Below are 18,811 nucleotides of genomic sequence, written 5' to 3' on the forward strand. Positions count from 1 at the left end.
TTCTTATTGATAAGTTCACGTAATGCGATATTTAGAAATATCTTTCGCCCGAGAAAAATATGCTGGTCGTACTTGTGCTGGTCGAAAGCACCAGCAACCCAACACAATATGCTGGTCGAAACAGAGAAAAACTACAGAAAATGGGTTACCGCCTGAACTAGGAACCCAAATCTATCATCAAAATTGCACCCAAACACCCAAATAGCCCTTCAAATCAGTCCCAATCTATCACACACCAAAAAATGACCAGATTACAATTGATTTGGGCAAACAAAACCCACCGATAGCATCACAATCACAAACTTTTTGCATTCAGGGTACTGTTCATCAGTTTTTTCAGAAAATACAAGAAAATCCACTAAAAATTGAGATTTCATCCGACCATTAAAATTCTTGATTCATTCAATCACAAAAAATCAAGAGCTAATGGAATCCAACATCAATCGACCAAAAGTTCAAGACTTCAAGGTTGGTACGGACGTCAGCTGTGGAGAACACAAACTGAGGTGGGTCCCAGCACGACCGATGCAGATGAAGCTTCTTCCTCTCACCGATCTTCAACAAAGCACCCTTTCATTTTCAATAGAGCTCTGATACCATATTGAAATCGGGAAACCAGCAAGAACAAAAGGAGAAAAGAGGAGAATAGAGAGGGAAGACAACTTAAGCTTCATTAGCAAAAAACCCTGAAAATGTTACAACATATAGGGGTCGACCCTCTTTTACACTACATGACAAAAATTTAGATACCCACTAACACCTTGAAACATTACAGTTATACACTACATGACTTGGTGGAGCTCCTGCTGGCCACCCTCAGCGCGACTGCACTTACTGGGTTACTGTCGAGGAGGACGGCGAGAACGGTGATGGAGGGCCTCGTTAGGTTGTACAGACAGAGCAATCGATAGGTTTCACTTTATATTATTCTGTCTGCCGTTCGTTTTAAACTTAATCAATTTTCCGCATATTTCGTCGCGTATTACCGGAATATGTTCCTGCAACAAAACAGGTAATGTGAAATCCAATATATAACAGGAATACCCAATAACATCGGATACGAAGCTCATATAGCGTGGAAACAAGGTTGTTCTCCATTGTATATTGCTTGAATATGCTTCATTACGAATATGCCACAATCGACCCCATTACTTTGTAACGGAGCATCGTCAGCACAGAGCAACATCCACTCACCAATGTCGACACCCATTTGCCCGTTAAGGAATCCCGCCTGTGAAAAAGGGATAATATATTACAGTCCGGTCCACCTCGAATAGCTACTTCACCTTTGGGTACAAGCTTACCAAATGCATAGCATCGCGTTCTACGCCACTGTGGCAGTCCAATGAGTTGTAGCAGCATAGTTGTTTTAGCTGAAAATTCATCTCGTATAGGACCCAATGGTCTGGATGTTGCCAGAGTGTAGGAAGTAAAATTTGCGAATCGATAAAATCATTTTTCGTTCCAGAAACTTATCGTGATGGGGATGTTACGAATAAACCTTGGATAAGAGGTTTGTTCACTTACCTTTCCAAATTTCGAAATGTCTATGCACTCATCATCGCTGTTCCAACAAGGTAGTGCATCTTCGAATCCTATGCCGTATGGCTTTCGCCGGACGTACATCTGTTGCACGAAATAGCAAGGTTTAACCACCAAGAAACGTGAGTACGTCATGAAAGCAAACAGAACAACAGCGGCACAGACATACCATGAAATACGGGCTGATGATGCGTACTATATTGCTCGTTGGGTTGCTCTGAATGTAATTGACAAAATCATACATTGTCTGGTTGCACAAAGTTACGAACTTCAGAACATGCAAACCGATGACCTATAAATTGATAGTGGACAAATACTTACAAAATTACTGATAGTGTTCCCATCTGCAAATTCATCTTGCATCTGCTCGATGTCATCTACGAACTTGTCAGGGCGTTGCCGCCCACCCAAGACTGTGGATGTTGCACTGAGTGCACCATGAGCGTGGTATTCAGGATTGGACATTGAAATTATTGTCTACAATAAACAACACTAGTCCAAATACGACATGAAAAGCCAAATGTTCACTAAACCGCTCAGGCGTTTCAAAGAATATACCTCTTAAGCGCTAGTCCTGGTACTGTGGATGTGGTTGTCTTCTTGTTCAGAGCCGTGCGTGGCCGTTTTGCTGCCATCGTCCACTCCATTGGCAACGTGCCTGGTCGTTTAGCTCCCATCCTCCTATCCGTTTGCTCCGTGCCTGGTCGTTTTTCTCCCCTCGTCCACTCCTGTGTCGCTGTGCCTGGTCGTTTTGCTACCATCGTCCTCTCCGTTGCCGCCGTGCCCGGTCGTAGTGCTCCCATCGTCTTTGGCGTCGTGCCGGGTCGTATTGCTCCACTAGTCCTCTTCTTGTCCGCCATGGCTGGTCGTACTGCTCCGATTGTTCCCTTCTTCGGCGCCATGCCTGGACGGAGATATCGATGGCACCTTTGCAACGGAGATACTGAAACGCCGTCCTCACCTACAAAGGTAAAGTCCTTTAACGTGCAGCCATTTTTTGAAAATAGCCCGCTAATTAATTGATTGCGTTTAAAAAAAATATAAATACGGCTTTTTGCATGCCGCCTTTTTTTGATAACCGCGCCAAATTAAATGCTTGCGTTCAAAGTATTCAAAAATACGTCTTTCCATGCCGCTCATTAAGTTTTAAATATTCAAAAATACGTTTTCCACGTGTGATTAGACATTCGAACAATACCCACAAATCACTATGCTGCGATGCCACAGATCGCTCTCCGACTCAAAGCACGAAGCTAATTAATTGATTGCGTTTAAAAAAAATATAAGTACGACTTTTTTGTAAAAAAAATGTAGTTATTCAATCATACATATATGTGTTCTAAGGCTGTCAAAAAAATTTTATAGTGACACAATCATGCATATTTGTGTTCTAAGATTGTGATTTTTTTTTATAGTGATTCAATCATGCATATATGTGTTCTAAGGTTGCCAAAAAAAATTATAGTGATTCAATCATGCATATATGTGTTATAATGCTATAAAAAAAATTCATGGTGATTCAATCATGCATATATGTGTTCTAAGGTTGTCAAAAAAAAATCATAGTGATTCAATCATGCATATATGTGTTCTAAGGCTGTCAAAAAATTTTCAATCTGCCATATATATGTTCTAAGGCTGTCAACAAAACTTCATAGTGATTCAATCACTCATATATGTGTTGTAAGGTTGTCCAATCATGCATATATGTGTTCTAAGGTTGCCAAAAAAAATTAATAGTGATTTAATCATGCATATATGTGTTCTACAACAACAACAACAACTACGCCTTCATCCCAAAACAATTGGGGTCAGCGATATGAACCAAAAAAGAAATTCATTTTGGGTCTTCCACATGAATCCTTTTCCTCCAATCATTTCTATCCAACGCCATGTCCTCGGTGAGGTTCAAAGCATATATGTGTTCTAAGGAAAAAAAACTCATAGTGATTCAATCATGCATATATGGGTTGTAATGTTGCCAAATAATTTTATAGTGACTCAATCATGCATATATGTGTTCTAACGCTGTCAATATTTTTTTATATTGATTCAATCATGAATATATGTGTTCTAAGCTTGTCAAAAAACATTATAGTGATTCACTCATGCATATATGTGTTATATTGCTGTCAAAAAAAAATCTTAGACATTGAATCATGCATATATTTGTGATTAAATATATGTGTTCTAAGGTTGTCAAAAAAAATCATAGTGATTCAATCATGCATATATGTGTTCTAAGGCTACCAAAAAAATTTCATAGTGACTCAATCTTGCATATATGTATTCTAATGCTCTCATAAAAAAAAAATCATAGTGATTCAATCATGCAAAAAAGTGTTATAAGGCTGTCAAAAAAATATCATAGTGGTTCAATATTGAATATATGTGTTCTGAGGTTGTCAAAAAAAAATAATAGTGATTCAATCATGCATAAATATGTTCTAAGCTTTTGAAAAAAAAATTTATAGTGATTCAATCATGCATATATGTGTTTTACCGCTGTAAAAAAATTTTATAGTGATTTAATTATGCATATATGTGTTCTAAGTTTGTAAAAAAAAATTATAGTGATTCAATCATGCATATATGTGTTCTACGGTTGTCAAAAAAATTCTAGTGATTCAATCTTGCATATATGTATTCTAAAGTTGTCAAAAAAAAATCATAGTGATTCAATCAAGCATATATGTCTTCTAAGGTTGTCAAAAAAAATTCATAGTGATTTAATCAAGCATATATATGTTCTAAGTTTGTCAAAAAAACTTAATAGTGATTCAATCATGCATATATGTGTTCTAATGCGATCTGTGGCATCGCAGCACAGTGATTGACAGTCCTACACTGCGATGCCACACATCGCAGCACACTTGAACAATCCTTCGCATCACGCTAAGATTGACAGTCCAACAATAATCAACAACGTTCTACGCTGCGATGCCACATATCGCTATCCACGTGTGATTAGACATTCGAACAATACCCAAAAATCACTATGCTGCGATGCCACAGATGACTCTCCGACTCAAAGCACGAAGCTAATTAATTGATTGCGTTTAAAAAAAATATAAATACGGCTTTTCGCATGCCGCCTTTTTTTGATAACCGCCGCCAAATTAAATGCTTGCGTTCGAAGTATTCAAAAATACGTCTTTCCATGCCGCTCATTAAGTTTTAAATATTCAAAATTACGTTTTCCACGAGTGATTTGACATTCGAACAATACCCACAAATCACTATGCTGCGATGCCACAGATCGCTCTCCGACTCAAAGCACGAAGTATCCAGCGATGGCAACAAATCATTTCCTTATCTATTGATTATTTGCATCGCTGTAATCAGCGATGACAAACAATCGCTGTATTTGTCTTCGCCAATACTTTGTGCGCTATTCTTTCGAGGCGAAGACAAATACAGCGATTGCGAAGACAAAGATCTCTGTAAAAGTAATTTCAATTGTAATCATTGCATTTTTGGAAAAATGAGAAGCTTGACTTTTGAACAAAGATCTACGTTTACAAACAAATCTTTTGAACTTGTGCACTCGGATTTATGCTGCGATGCCACAGATCGCTCTCCGACTCAAAGCACGAAGTATCCAGCGATGGCAACAAATCCTTTCCTTATCTATTGATTATTTGCATCGCTGTAATCAGCGATGACAAACAATCGTTGTATTTGTCTTCGCCAATACTTTGTGCGCTATTCTTTCGAGGACCGACACCCGTAGTATCTAAGGGAGGATTTGCTTACTATGTTATTTTTTTTATGATTATTCAAGATTTTGTTGGATATACTTCCTTAAACATAAGCATGAAGTCTTTGCATCGTTTAAGACATATCATATGATGATTAAAAATCAATTTAATGATAATTTAAAAATCTTTAGAGTTGATTCCGGAGGAGAGTATCTTTCAAATGATTTTAAAAACTATCTTGAAAACCATAGAATAGTTCATCATAGATCTTGTCCAAAAACACCACAACAAAACAGTCTAGCTGAAAGAAAACATAGGTATATTATTGAAACAACTAGAACTTTACTCATTTCTCAAAACATTCCAAAAAGTTTTTGGGCCGAGGCGGCTCTTACATCCGTTTATCTTATAAATCACTTTTCTTCAAAAAATCTAAACAAAACTTCAGCTTTTAAAATTTTATACCAAAAGGAACCCGACTAAAATAGGTTAAGAATCTTTGGATGTAAATGTTTTGTCCTTACCGACAAAAATGACAAACTCTCATCAAAAGTCATTCCTTATGCATTTCTTGGATATTCTGAAACTCAAAAAAGATTTAGATGCTATGATGTTAAGAACGACAAACTATATATTTCTAGGAATGTGACTTTCTTAGGAAACGTTAGTGGTTTTGAGAAGGATGAATCCCATAAAGAGAATATGGATTACTCTTTCTTGTTTAAGTTACTATCTAGAAATGATGATATTTTTAGTGATGATGAACTCAATTAGTTTAGTAAAAAAGAAAATATAGATGAAGACAACCATCCTTCTTATCAACCTACTAATCCTCCCATAGAGGAAAGTTTATTTATTACCGAGACCCAAAGTCGGAAATATGTAATAATAAAGAATTAAACAGTAAAAGAATTTCACGTTACCGCAACTCATTATACAATTACAACAAATGTATAGCGTGATAAAAATGAAAATCTAGGATTTATTCCGAGTCACTGGACGAATCTGATGAAATTTCATAGACTTGTCTCTCACTTTTTATTGGTGGACCGTCTATCCTGGGTGGCCTCCTCGTTGCGAAACCTTGCCTAAGAAGACTGGTCATCATGTTCACCACTGCATTCAATTGGGTCCCTATAGTGCTTACTTCTGTCCTTAATTTCTTATTCTCCCTCTCAATAAGTTCGAACCTTGCGGCAGAGACAATCTTCTCTTTTGGAGCAAGAGTTCGGTCTTCCTCGTGATTTGTTACTGATGGACTAGTCGTATTAACCAGATCGAGGCGACGTTTTGGTTGTAGAGGCTGGGCTACAACATGAGAAGGGACAGTTGGGAGGCATGGGTTGACAATTTTCTCAATCTTCCGATTTCGCCGCATTGGTTCCCAATAGCTTTCGAAATAGAAGGGATCAAATTGTCGTCCTTCATGATCATACGGTACGGCAGGGAAACCACCTGAGGTCCAATTAAATAATTCGTCCCTGTACCGATCGCTCCAATTCACGTGCCTGCCCCCACCATTATTCATCTTCCTTCTCACCTCCAAAGGCTTATTTGGGATAGACTGCCCCAAGCCAGATTGTAGGAGAACTCGACTACCTTGCTGCATCTCGGCTTCAAAATTGCAGAATAGCCACAAATCGCGGTAAGACAATCTAGCAGCCTCCGCAACGTCTTCATCATCGTCCTCCCCATCTCCATAAGGTCTCCACAAAACTTGTACATTGGTAATTCTTTTTAATAACGAATGACAAATATATTAAAATTTATTTACGCATGATATGGCAACAACGATATGCACTACGGAAGACAATCCTGCAGCGATGTATACTTAAGAATGCTGAACATTACAACGACTTATAATATTCAATGGTAAATGCTGACGCGATTGTAAACAATTTTAGAACGTTTACCTCGTTTAATTGCAGCCCATCTAAAATGGACTTAGCATTATAAACTGCGACGTTTATTCTGGCCCAGCGACCGATCTTTGGAAAACCACAAATCGGAGGGCCACACCGTGGACGCAATGGGATAATATGTTCCAACGCCCAGGATATTATTAGCAACGCCACAGACTGCAATGAGATTTGTCTACAAATACTAAGTATGTAATCAACAAATACCTGAACAAATAGCCAAAATCTGCCAACTGTTTTTGTACCATTACTCGCACGGTGGAGTTGACTGTACAGGTGTGCGAGCATAGCGGCACCCCAAGCATAGTTGTCGACTTCGTCTAAGTCTGCCAGGTACTGCAGCCACATGGAACTTATTCTCGAACCAGAACAATCAGAAAATAATGTAAGAGCAAAAAAATATAGAAGGAAGCCGCGCAACTCTTGGTCAGCTGTTTCAGATGCACAAGTAGCGGAGTGGCCTTCCCATTTATTACGAAAAACTGAGACCTTCATTGATGTGGAATTGCTTCCACCAGAAATACATTGACTCCATTAGTCCATCGACATTCCTAGAAGGGCAGTGCAGTTTTCCCTTGCGTTATAGTTTGAATGCCGTAATAGGACAGCACTGCCATCGCACTTAAGGCCAGTGATCCTCGCCACATCTTCTAGAGTCATGGTGATCTCAAAAGAATCAAACTGGAATGTGTTAGTCTTATCATTCCACTTATTTACCAGGTGAGTCATGGTATTCCAGCAAGTTTCAAAATATTGCTGGTCCAAAAGGCCACCGAAGTGCATATTTCGTAGTCGATCCTTCTGATATGCACTCAGTTGACCATACCAAGACAGAACTACAGGCCATTGACAGCGACCTCCAAGCTTTTCACCTGATGCTCTACTTCTCCTGTGACCTCCCTGTAACACAAAATAACATATTATTCCTATAAATTATAAATTACTTTCATTTGTACTTATAAATACTATTCTACTAACCGCTATAAATAATATCGGTTGCAGACATACTATCGCAGTAATCGCTATAAATATCAATACCTAACACAGTAATCGCTATACCAAAATCGCTAAACGTATTATTAAATCTTCGCAGACAGGACGAATATATTTACCTTGGTCGCTATTTTCTGCTGTTCTCGCTCCAACCTGGGACTTTCTGGTGGGTCCACTGCCTCGAACTGCCTTTCAATCTCCATCTCTACCGGCTCCACCGTCGCCTTCCTTTCTCTCGCCTTCCTTTCTCTCGCCTTCCTTTTCTCATCCTCCTTCTGCTTCCTTTCTCTGTCCCTATTCTCCTCCTCCTCCTTCTGCTTCCTTTCTCTCTGCCTTTTATCCTCCTCCTTCATTTCTCTCTCCCTTTTCTCCTCCTCCTCCTTCTCCTTCCTTTCTCTCTCCCTTTTCTCCTCCTCCTCCTTCTGCTTCCTTTCTCTCTGCCTTTTCTCCTCCTCCTTCTCCTTCATTTCTCTCTCCCTTTTCTCCTCCTGCATCCTTTCTCTCTCCTTTTTCGCATCCTCCTCCTTCTCCTTCCTTTCTCTCTCCTTTATCTCCTCCTCCTTCTGCTTCCTTTGTCTCTCCCTTTTCGCCTCTTCCTCCTGCTTCTTCCTTTCCCTTTCCTTTTCTTCCTCCTCCTTCTCCTTCAGCCGCCTTTCTTTCTCCTTGATTTCTTGTTTCCTTCTTTGCAACAGTTCTTCCACCTGCTTCTTCCTTTCCCTTTTCTTTTCTTCCTCCTCCTTCCGCCGCCTTTCTTTCTCTTGCAGTTGTTGTTTCCTTCTTTCCTGCAATTCTTCCTCCTGCTTCTTCCTTTCTCTTTCCTTCTCTACCTCCTCCTCCTTCTCCTTCCGTTGCCTTTCCTTCTTTTCCTCATTCTCCTTCTGCTGCCTTTGCATTTCCTTAGCTTCCTCGAACTCCAACTCCCTCCTTCGCCTTTCCTTTTCTTCCTCAAACTGAGGAATATTTTGTTCCTTCTCTTCCTCCTCCTTATTCATTTGCCTTCGCCTCTCCTCCGCCTCCTTGTGTCGCATTGCTCTACTCTCCAAGTTTCTCCTATGAGCCTCCGCCATCATATTGCTAACATCCCTTTTCCACTCCTCCGCCTTCTTCTTCCTCTTTTCCTTCTGCTGTGCGTTAATCCTCCGCCTTCTATTTATATTCTCATCAATATTTCTGGCCTTTGCCTTCTCTTCGTCATCCTTGTTCTGCATTTTTCGTTCTTCAGAGTTCTTCCTTTGGTCCGCAGCCTCGATATCTGATGGATAATCCTCCGCAAAATACGATTCCAAGGCTTTTTCCCTGTCTTCATCGTTCTCAATCTTAAGTATATTTTGGTATCTTTCAAAAACTTTAGATAGATGGGACTGGCGGATCACTTCTCTAATAGACAACCCATAGAACGACGGGGTATCTCTAATCTGATGAGGCGCAGACATTGCTAACCTGCACAACACAATACACGATCATCATCATTAGAAATCGTCGGAATATTTGGGTTCATAATACAAATCCTTGTATAAGAACCAATCTTCAGATTGAAGAAAGAAAACTTACACGAAACTCACCGAAACGATGAGAATTTGGATATTCCAACTGTAGAGTAAGCAACAGTAACAACTAATACGCAACAGAAGGTGGCAACGATGCTGCGACTGCGCGTAAGACGGAAACAGATACTCTGGTAAAAAGGAAAGGATGCTCCGGCAACTCGAGATGAAAGCAAAGAATCTCCGGTAGAGTGCTTAGAGCGAGAAAGGATTTTTTTGAACTATTTGTATCATACAACATAACGCTTGCTACATACGCAAACTCTGCGGAACGTTTTCCCGCGATATCGATGGAGGGCAGTTTTGTCATTTTCACGAACCGACGATTCAGTTTTCTAGAAGGAGGGCATTTATGTCCGTCCGAGAAAGAGGAACCGACGATTCAGTTTTCTAGAAGGAGGACATTTATTTCTGTAAATTTTCAGCGATATCTATTGTCATTTCATTCCCCATTTTAACTTCAACGATACATTACAACTACCTGCGGAACGTTTTCCCGCGATATCGATGGAGGGCAGTTTTGTCATTTTCACGAACCGACGATTCAGTTTTCTAGAAGGAGGGCATTTATGTCCGTCCGAGGAAGAGGAAGCGAATGGCGGTAAAGGTTACTTAAGTCTTTGCTGCGGCACCAAATTACGATGCAATATGAGGGCGACCCACATGGGGATACATGCCGGTCTGCATCTTATACGTGGCGCGGTTTGGAACCCCCGAACATGAGATCTCAGTACCGGCTCTGTAAATAATTCCGCAAATCGCTATAGCGATTTGTAGTGTCTTCCGCAAATCGCTATAGCGATTTGTAGTGTTATTCAGTAAGCAAATCGCTGTAAATCCCTACCCGAATTAGGACCAACTTGTTAGGGCCATATCTCCCTAACCGGAGGTCATATTCCAAATCCGTAAAAAGTGGTGTCTTCGTTATTGAGTCTAGTTTATTTCTGTAAATTTTCAGCGATTTCTATTGTCAGTTCATTCCCCATTTTAACTTCAACGATACATTACAACCACAATCATCAAAAGAAAGATTGCCCAAGCCTTGCCGGATTCTGCACTGTTGCTTTTGAAATTGTTGGGGTCCTCTCGAGCGAGCTCTCCAAGCAATGGGAGTCCCATCATCGCCAAATCTTCCAAGGTGATCGTCATCTCTCCCCACGGAAACACAAAGGTGTTGGTCTCCCAGCACCATGCTTCAAACAGAGCCCTTATCACGTTGGCCTGACACTTTATGTTCCCTAAGGATGCCTTCAAAGCCCCGTAGATCCCAACCTTGTTCCAACCTCCTCCGAACTTGGGTTCCAGTCGCCGGAACCAGTCGGACAGCCCGGGCAGCGGCCTCATTGCACCTTCTAACCTGCAATTTCCGGACCAATCTGCCCTGCCGGACTTGATTTCGGCTTCGAGGGGTGGCATTTCCATCGACGTCTCAAACGCCGCAACCTCCTCTTCTTCTTCCACCTCTCCAACGGTTGGCTGCAATAGTTGGGCTTCACCCTTCCAAACAGCTATGCTCAGGGCAACATGTCAACGTCCCACTGATAGGCAAAACAACATTTCAAAGGTTATTTATCATAATGCCAGCTTTAGTTGAATCTGTTTTGATTGTAATGTTTGAAGCATCTTTTCTTGCTTTGATTGTTTGTGTTTGTTGCTTGCTGCTTAAGTGCTTCTCAGTAAGCAGAATCTGGCCCTCATGCTCATCTCGATTGGATTACTGAGATTCCACCAGTAAGATCCGTAGTCCTTCTTGCTGCTAACTCTTTACATTTGCAGGTTGTTTCTTCAAATGATTATAATAATGACAAATATGCGAAGAAGTTCAGTATCAGTGTTTCTAATGCGCTTGCTACTTGTCCTGCTCGGGTTTTGCCAACTCCTCGTGTGAGTTGATCAGAATAATGAACAAAACAATAAATTACATATGATCAACTCACACGAGGAGTTGGCAAAACCCGAGCAGGACACGTAGCAAGCGCATTAGAAACACTGATACTGAACTCCTTCGCATATTTGTCATTATTATAATCATTTGAAGAAACAACCTGCAAATGTAAAGAGTTAGCAGCAAGGACTACAAATCTTACTGGAGAAATCTCAACCCTCTAACTCTCTCTCTCTCCCTTCTATTTCTGCTTCTGTGCACATCCATCAGAAGATCCTACATTGCTCCATCAAGCACCGACTGACCTGCACATTGACTGTTGTAGGTCCTTACTGATGAGCTGCCTCTAAATTTATTCGACAAAAGAAAGATTGTCCAAACTAAGAGTCTTGAGAGAGTAGAGGAGGGCCTCACCACCCACCGAATAACAAAAAATACAACGACTCAACTTCAAGTGCAGTAAGGACCCAGAGTCGAATAAATTTAGAGGCAGCTCATCAGTAAGCACCCACAACAGTCAATGTGCAGGTCAGTCGGTGCTTGATGGAGCAATGTAGGATCTTCTGATGGATGTGCACAGAAGCAGAAATAGAAGGGAGAGAGAGCGAGAGAGGGTTGATGAGCCCCCGGACCCCCCTCCTGTAAGGGCAAAAGGCCATGAATACGCTGGGAGGAGCCCTCAGACCCCCCTTCTGTAAGGGTAAAAGCTCTGAATCAGACTCCATAACTCTTCAAGTTGAATGATGCTACCCACACTGGGAGGAGCTCTCAGACCCCCCTTTCTGTAAGGGTAAAAACTCTAAATCAGACTCCACAACTCTTCAAGTTGAATGATGCTACCGACGGTGAGAGGAGCCCCCAGACCCTCCTCCTGTAAGGGTAAAAACTCTGAATCAGGCTCCACAACAGTAATTGTGCAGGTCAGTCGGTGCTTGATGGAGCAATGTATGATCTTCTAATGGATGTGCACAAAAGCAGAAATAGAAGGGAGAGAGAGAGAGTGAGAGAGTTGAATGATGCTACCCACGCTGGGATGAGCCCCCAAACCCTCCTCCTGTAAGGGTAAAAACTTTGAATCAGGCTCCACAACAGTCAATGTGCAGGTTAGTCGGTGCTTGATGGAGTAATGTATGATCTTCTAATGGATGTGCACAGAAGCAGAAATAGAAGAGAGAGAGAGAGTAAGAGGGTTGATGTTCATGGCCTCCTCCAGGGGAGATTTCTTTTTCGGATAATCCTCCAGTGCAGAGACTGGGTCTTAAATAATCATCTTCGGGGCACTTAAGTCTTTACAACCACTCCTTTTCAAGAACCGTCAATTTTTTTTGCACCAATGGAGGAGAGGGTACTTAAGTCTTTGCAATCGCATCAAACTCCAACGCTAATTAATGCTGACAAACATGGGGATACGAGACGCACATGCTTACATACGTGGTGCTCTTTGGGACCCCCGATCATGAGATGTAGCTAACTGCCCTGTTCGGGGGGGGGGGACATATAACCTGCTTCGCTCATCATGGGGTGCGGCCGGGGGATAACACACGGTGGTGATCCAGCAGAAGGAATGCAACTCAGGGCACGTGGTGGGCCTCAACCTGAGTGCTGGACATGGCATCGGGCAGAGCATCCGTTCGTGGATTTGGCAAAAACCACCTTCGTAGGTGGGAATCAATTTTATGCATTCGGGAGGGATTTGGAGCTGCCATAACCCTCCTCATCACCCAATTTTTGTTAAAACCATGTATCCAAATGTCAGAGTGCATCAGGATTCCTTAACCCGATGCCCATGTACTCCAACATGATGTTCCCAAACACAGCCTTAGTGGTTGAAAATTTTTGCATTGAACATTCTCTAGACGTGTTTTTATGATCTTATTGATGTTGAAGTCTACTTTGCCATCCGCCCATGCATGACTATACAAATGAAAGTATATGCAACATAATATGCCACATGTAAAAGCTCCTGACAACAACCTACTTTTCTTCAGTTATATTTCTGGTGCTTATCAATGTGCAACATATTTGTTCTCTTGGATGCGTTATGCTTTAAACCTCATACTTGCACGTTTACAAGTTTTAAATAAGAGCAGACAATGATCCATGTTGTATTCTTGCAACAGAAGATTGATTTTGTGTTGGACTGAAGAAAATCACAAAAAATGTATCAATTTTTTTTGGATAGTTTAATTACATCAAGTTGTCAATACATGCCAAAAGAAAAGAAAAGGAAAAAACTTAACCTCAAAATTGTAGCAGAAAAAAGTAGGATCTTGTTCTTGGTAATTTTGGGTTCTTCTTGCTTGGTAAATTTTGTTTTCCTGTTGGCAATTTTGTGTTCTTGTAGAGAAGAGACTTTTACATCCATGTGTGGGTTCTTGTTGTTACTTTTGGGTTCTTCTTCTTGCTTGGTAAATTTTGTTTTCCTGTTGGTGTCAGAAAACGATGAGGGAGGAAAGAGAGGCTCCGATGGCTGCAGAGGAAAACCCAATAGGGCCTACGGTTCTTGTATTTCATTAAGTATACACATGTACAAAAATTAGGGTACACAAATACCCATTATATAAAATATTAAAATTGCATGTCATTAATGAGCTTGTGTTTAAATGAAATAAAACGTATTGGGTCTGATCCAGTCGTGAATGACGTCTTTTCACCCTCCCTCAAGTTTTACATGGTTTTGAACCATGAACAACTTGCCCTTTAACATCCAAAATCTATCCTTGATAAGTCCTTTTGTAAACAAGTCAACAACTTGATAAGCAGTCCGAACGTATTCTAGTTCAAGTTCTTTTTCTTCAACCTTCTGTCTTACAAAATGTTGGTCAATTTCAATATGCTTAGCACGATTGTGGTAGACAGGATTGAATGACATGTTGATAACACTTTGATTGTCATACAAGAGAACGCTTTTAGAAATTAATTCTCCTACTTCTGTAAGCAGGTGTCTGATCCATGTTACTTCGGTTGTAACAGCTGCCATTGATCTATATTCAACTTATGTTCTCGACCTGGCTATGGCCTTTTGTTTCCTACTGCTCTAGGAGACAAAATTTAAGCCAATGAAAATACAGTATCCTGAGACTGACCTACGCTCATCTGGATCTCCTGCTCAATCTGCATCTGTGTAAGGAAGAAGTTCATGCTTGTGATAGCCATGCATACTCTTTTTGTACAAAAGACTATCTCCAATAGTTCCCTTCAAATATCGAAGAATGCGTTTAACAGTTTTCATATGCTCAATATGTGGTTCATGCATAAACTGAGATACTTGATTGACAGAATAAACAATGTCAGACTGAGTGAAGGTAAGATACTGAAGCATTCCTACTATCTTGTGATATCCCGTAGGGTCCTCATACAAATCTCCATCTTGGGAAGTGAGTTTCTGATGAAGTACACTGGGTGTGCTTAGAGACTTGCAATCTGTTATACCTGCCTTGCTAAGAACATCAACGCTATACTTATGTTGAGTAAGTGTCATGCTTTCAGGAGTCCTGTCAACTTCTACTCTAAGAAAGTATCGCAGCTTACCAAGATCCTTTATCTTGAATCTATTGTTCAGAAGTTCTTTAACATGTTCAATATGTTCGTTAGAGTTACCTGTAATGATAATGTCATCAATATATATCAATAACAGGGTAACTATATCTTTGCATTTGAATATGAAAAGAGAATGGTCAAGAAGAGATCGACTAAAGCCATATTTTTCAACTTTAAGCGAAAAATTGTCAAACCAAGATCGAGATGCCTGCTTCAGACCATATATAGCTCTCTTTAACCTGCACATATATTCTTTAGAGTTTCCTTCTGCATACCCAGTGGGTTGCTCCATGTATACTTCCTCCACAGTTCCATGTAGAAACACATTTTTCACATCCAGTTGGCTGAGAGTCCACTGATGCTTAACAACCAATGATAGTATGATGCGGATAGTGCCAATTTTGTGTTTTAGAGAAGAGACTTTCACATCCATGTGTGAAAGCTAAGAAAAACTGAACTTTCTAATTCTATCATCATTTGCATGGTTTTGGGATATTGGCTTCTCTAGAACGTTGTATGTGGCTTTGCCGTATTATACTGTCTGTTATGGTGCTAAGTTTTTCTTTTTATGCTTCTTAGTTGGAGGATGTTCAGTAACGAGGATGTCACTGTTGGTGCATGGATGCTTGCAATGAATGTCAGCCATGAGCACAATTTGGCACTGTGTGAGAAAAGTTGCTCACCCTCCTCCATTGCTATTTCGGATATTCCAAAGTGTTCAGGTTGGTTCTTTTACTGGTACTCTTTCTCAAACAGTTAGCAAGTATTAATGTCTCTCTCAAAATAATCGTGTTTCTGAATAAAGATCTTTGTTCTCTCTCTCGTGATTCTTATAGTTTTTATCAGATTCATAAAAGATTCCATGTTTGTGAGCAGTTTCTGTCGATGCTAAAACTTCTAAATATTTCAAAAACTGTTTGGTGAGTGCCAACTGCCAGGTACATATTTCATGGGTTTGCATGCTTGGTGCTTTATTGTCGTCCTTCACATGATGTTGTTATACATCTTTGGTGAAACTGGGAGCGTTCAGAGTCACCTAGGCAGTCATGGCAGCACTTAAAATCCTTGAACAGGTTGACAAGGTGTTGCTTGTTCTTGTTTTCACAGTTGGACACCTCATAAATCAGCAAATTTGATGATTTTTGCAGTAGGGGGTCATCTGGGTTTCACACTCATCTTGGCCATGGCCAATGTCTGGGTTTTCCATTGGCCTAGCCATAAAAGAATAATTTGAACTACTAGAAGCCTTAAATGGTGATGATGCCTAGTTCTTGTTATAGGGATCTTTTGGGGTTAATGCAAAAGTGTGGTGGATGGAAACTTGTCTGAAAATGGTGGAACGAATCTCTGATTGATTGACCCTTTTATAGTCGGACATCTTCATGATCTTAAATGTATTGTTTGGTGAGTTTTCATCACCATTTTGCCCTAATTACGTAATATTTTTCCTTTTTTTTTTGATAAAAAAAATCAGCCCTAGTAGGAGGTTCTGAGTCTCTTGACATGTTCTTAGCTCATTCAATCCTTATGTGTTTAGATCATTGATATTAGAACTTTGGGTATGACATTTGTTTCATACAGGGCTCTGCAATCCAGAAGAACAAGTACTAGCCCTTCACCAGATGGACGTTTGTTCGGGAACTCCAACTACTAGCTGATTTATGGCATCATCAAAGGAAGAGTTGAACTCCACCTCTAAGAATTTCGTGCTCCTCCGTAAGATGAATTCACCGCCATCCGATACAATTCATTCTTACTAGAGTTTTGTATACTGCTTTCTTCTGTTTTTTCTGCAATTAATTATATATTTACTGGACCATTGGCCATCGGGGGGGGGGGGGGGGGGCGGTGTGTGTGTGTGTGTGCTGATGTTCCATGAAATGCTAGGATGCAATTATTTTGAGGGGTGCTGATGTTCCATGAAATGCTAGGATGCAATTATTTTAATGTGGAAAATACCATTGTTTTTTTTGTTCTGCACAATGTTTCCACCACGAGATATTGAAAATCTGCGAGATTTTCACAGTGTAAAGCGCAATATTGAAATGAGTTTTCTGAAATTAAGCATATTTGAAATAACACGTGTTTGATGAAGATAAAAATGCTTGCAGCAGCTAATTCTTAATGTATCAAATTAGAATATTTTCCATTAAAGCTTTATTTGTGAGCTCTGCACAGGGGGGAGTTTGTCAGTTTGGTAGTCATTTTTTAGGCCCTTAAACAAGGGTGCAAAATTTTAACTCTCCCCCTCCTCAAGGCCCTAAATGCCTCCTAGCACCTTTCACTTAAATAGTTCATTTATGACGATTTGGACCAGCTCCTTCCATTCTATAACTCCTAGCCCAATTTCCAGAACATAGCCAAAAAGATGTGGGGATGAGTATGGGATGCTCTATGAGGTAAATAAAACTATTTACTTAGTCTAGGTTAATAATTCTAATTTAAATCTTTAATTTTGTGTGTGTTTGTTCTAAAAACAGCTAGGCTAATAGACATGGTCTAGACGTGGTCGTTTGGGTGGGCTTAGCTTCTTTAACGAGAAAAGCGTAGAGACTTCTATGGACGTTAAATAAAAGAGATGAAGTTGATAGTTTTGGAGTAGGGAATAGCTGTCTATTCTGATCCACATCCACCGCAAGGTTTTTTTAATGTTTTTCTCAAATCCGACCAGATGTAGAACCTACGTGCTTGATTTTATAGAAATGGACTCTTAGATTTCTGATCCTGACACGTAGGTAGGTGTTATAAGGTTGAAAAAATGATGGTCTAAATTTTTCATAAATATTCAAGCTTAAAAATTCATGTTGTTTCATTGAAAAAAAATAATCCAAGTATCGTTTTCTAGCAATCGACGATGCTGAACACATCTACGTTGTCAGATGTGTGAAAAACACCCAGAAAACCCCTGTTCGCTCGCCGTAGGCACCTCCTCACTCTGAATAATTGAAAGTACTAACCGAAATTATGTAAGAACAAGAATATGGGCAGAAGGGTTTCGTTAGGGCTTAGCAAAATTGCAAGGGCGGTTATCATTTACAAATTAAGGCTTCTAAGAAATTTCTCATGTAAGCCATACAGTTTTGTCATTTGCAAAATTAGCCCCCCAAAACTTATATCCCACACTTTAGTTATTTCCATTTGCTATTTTCCACAAAAAATGAAAAGAAACATGCATTTGAAGAACCTTACTGACCTGCTGTCACCATGTACTGGATTTGAATACACAATGAAACCGTGGACATAACTTACATTTGAAGAAAATAAAAAAACAGAAGAAAGAAATTCACATGTCAGATAATTTTCATTGAAGGACAAACTGTTAGGAAACCTACAACTCTTTGGCACAATAAAGAAAATACGGGAGATGGGTGAATCAATCAACTCTTGATTTGACGTTCATAATGCAGGTGTCAATATCCAAAATAAATAATTTCCTGCCCACCTTACAGAGTTAATCATGGTTACAAGGATGAACAGTAATAACCACAATGCAAAACCCGCCTGGGTCGCCCGAGTGGCAGCGCGCCTGAGAGAAGGTGCTGTGCCCTTTAACTGATGGACTCCATGAGGGCTTGGGTGTCAGTGGGACTTCAGGTGCTGTGCCTTTAACTGATGGGCTCGGTAAGGCTCGGGTGCCAGTGACCCCACCCGGAGTTTACCTCGAAGGTGGTGGGCCCATTAAGTGAT

General features: G+C 40.3%; 1 protein-coding gene across 2 annotated transcripts in view; it reads left to right on the forward strand.

Moving 5' to 3' along the window:
• LOC149814303 (putative beta-1,3-galactosyltransferase 14) overlaps window positions 1–17,104 on the forward strand; it is a 30,016-nt gene extending 12,912 nt beyond the window's left edge. The window contains exons 6-7 of one of the 2 annotated variants that reach the window (XM_089989092.1): window positions 15,704–15,846; window positions 16,706–17,104. In XM_089989092.1, coding sequence (XP_089845218.1) covers window positions 15,704–15,846; window positions 16,706–16,782 — 220 coding nt within the window. In that variant the 3' untranslated portion in view covers window positions 16,783–17,104. The remainder of the gene's footprint in view (window positions 1–15,703; window positions 15,847–16,705) is intronic. The other variant, XM_089989093.1, reaches the window with a different exon arrangement.
• Window positions 17,105–18,811: the final 1,707 nt, after the last annotated feature.

The sequence above is a fragment of the Nuphar pumila genome, chromosome 15 (assembly GCF_984573655.1).
Source record: "Nuphar pumila chromosome 15, dmNupPumi1.hap1.1, whole genome shotgun sequence".
NCBI lineage: Eukaryota > Viridiplantae > Streptophyta > Magnoliopsida > Nymphaeales > Nymphaeaceae > Nuphar > Nuphar pumila.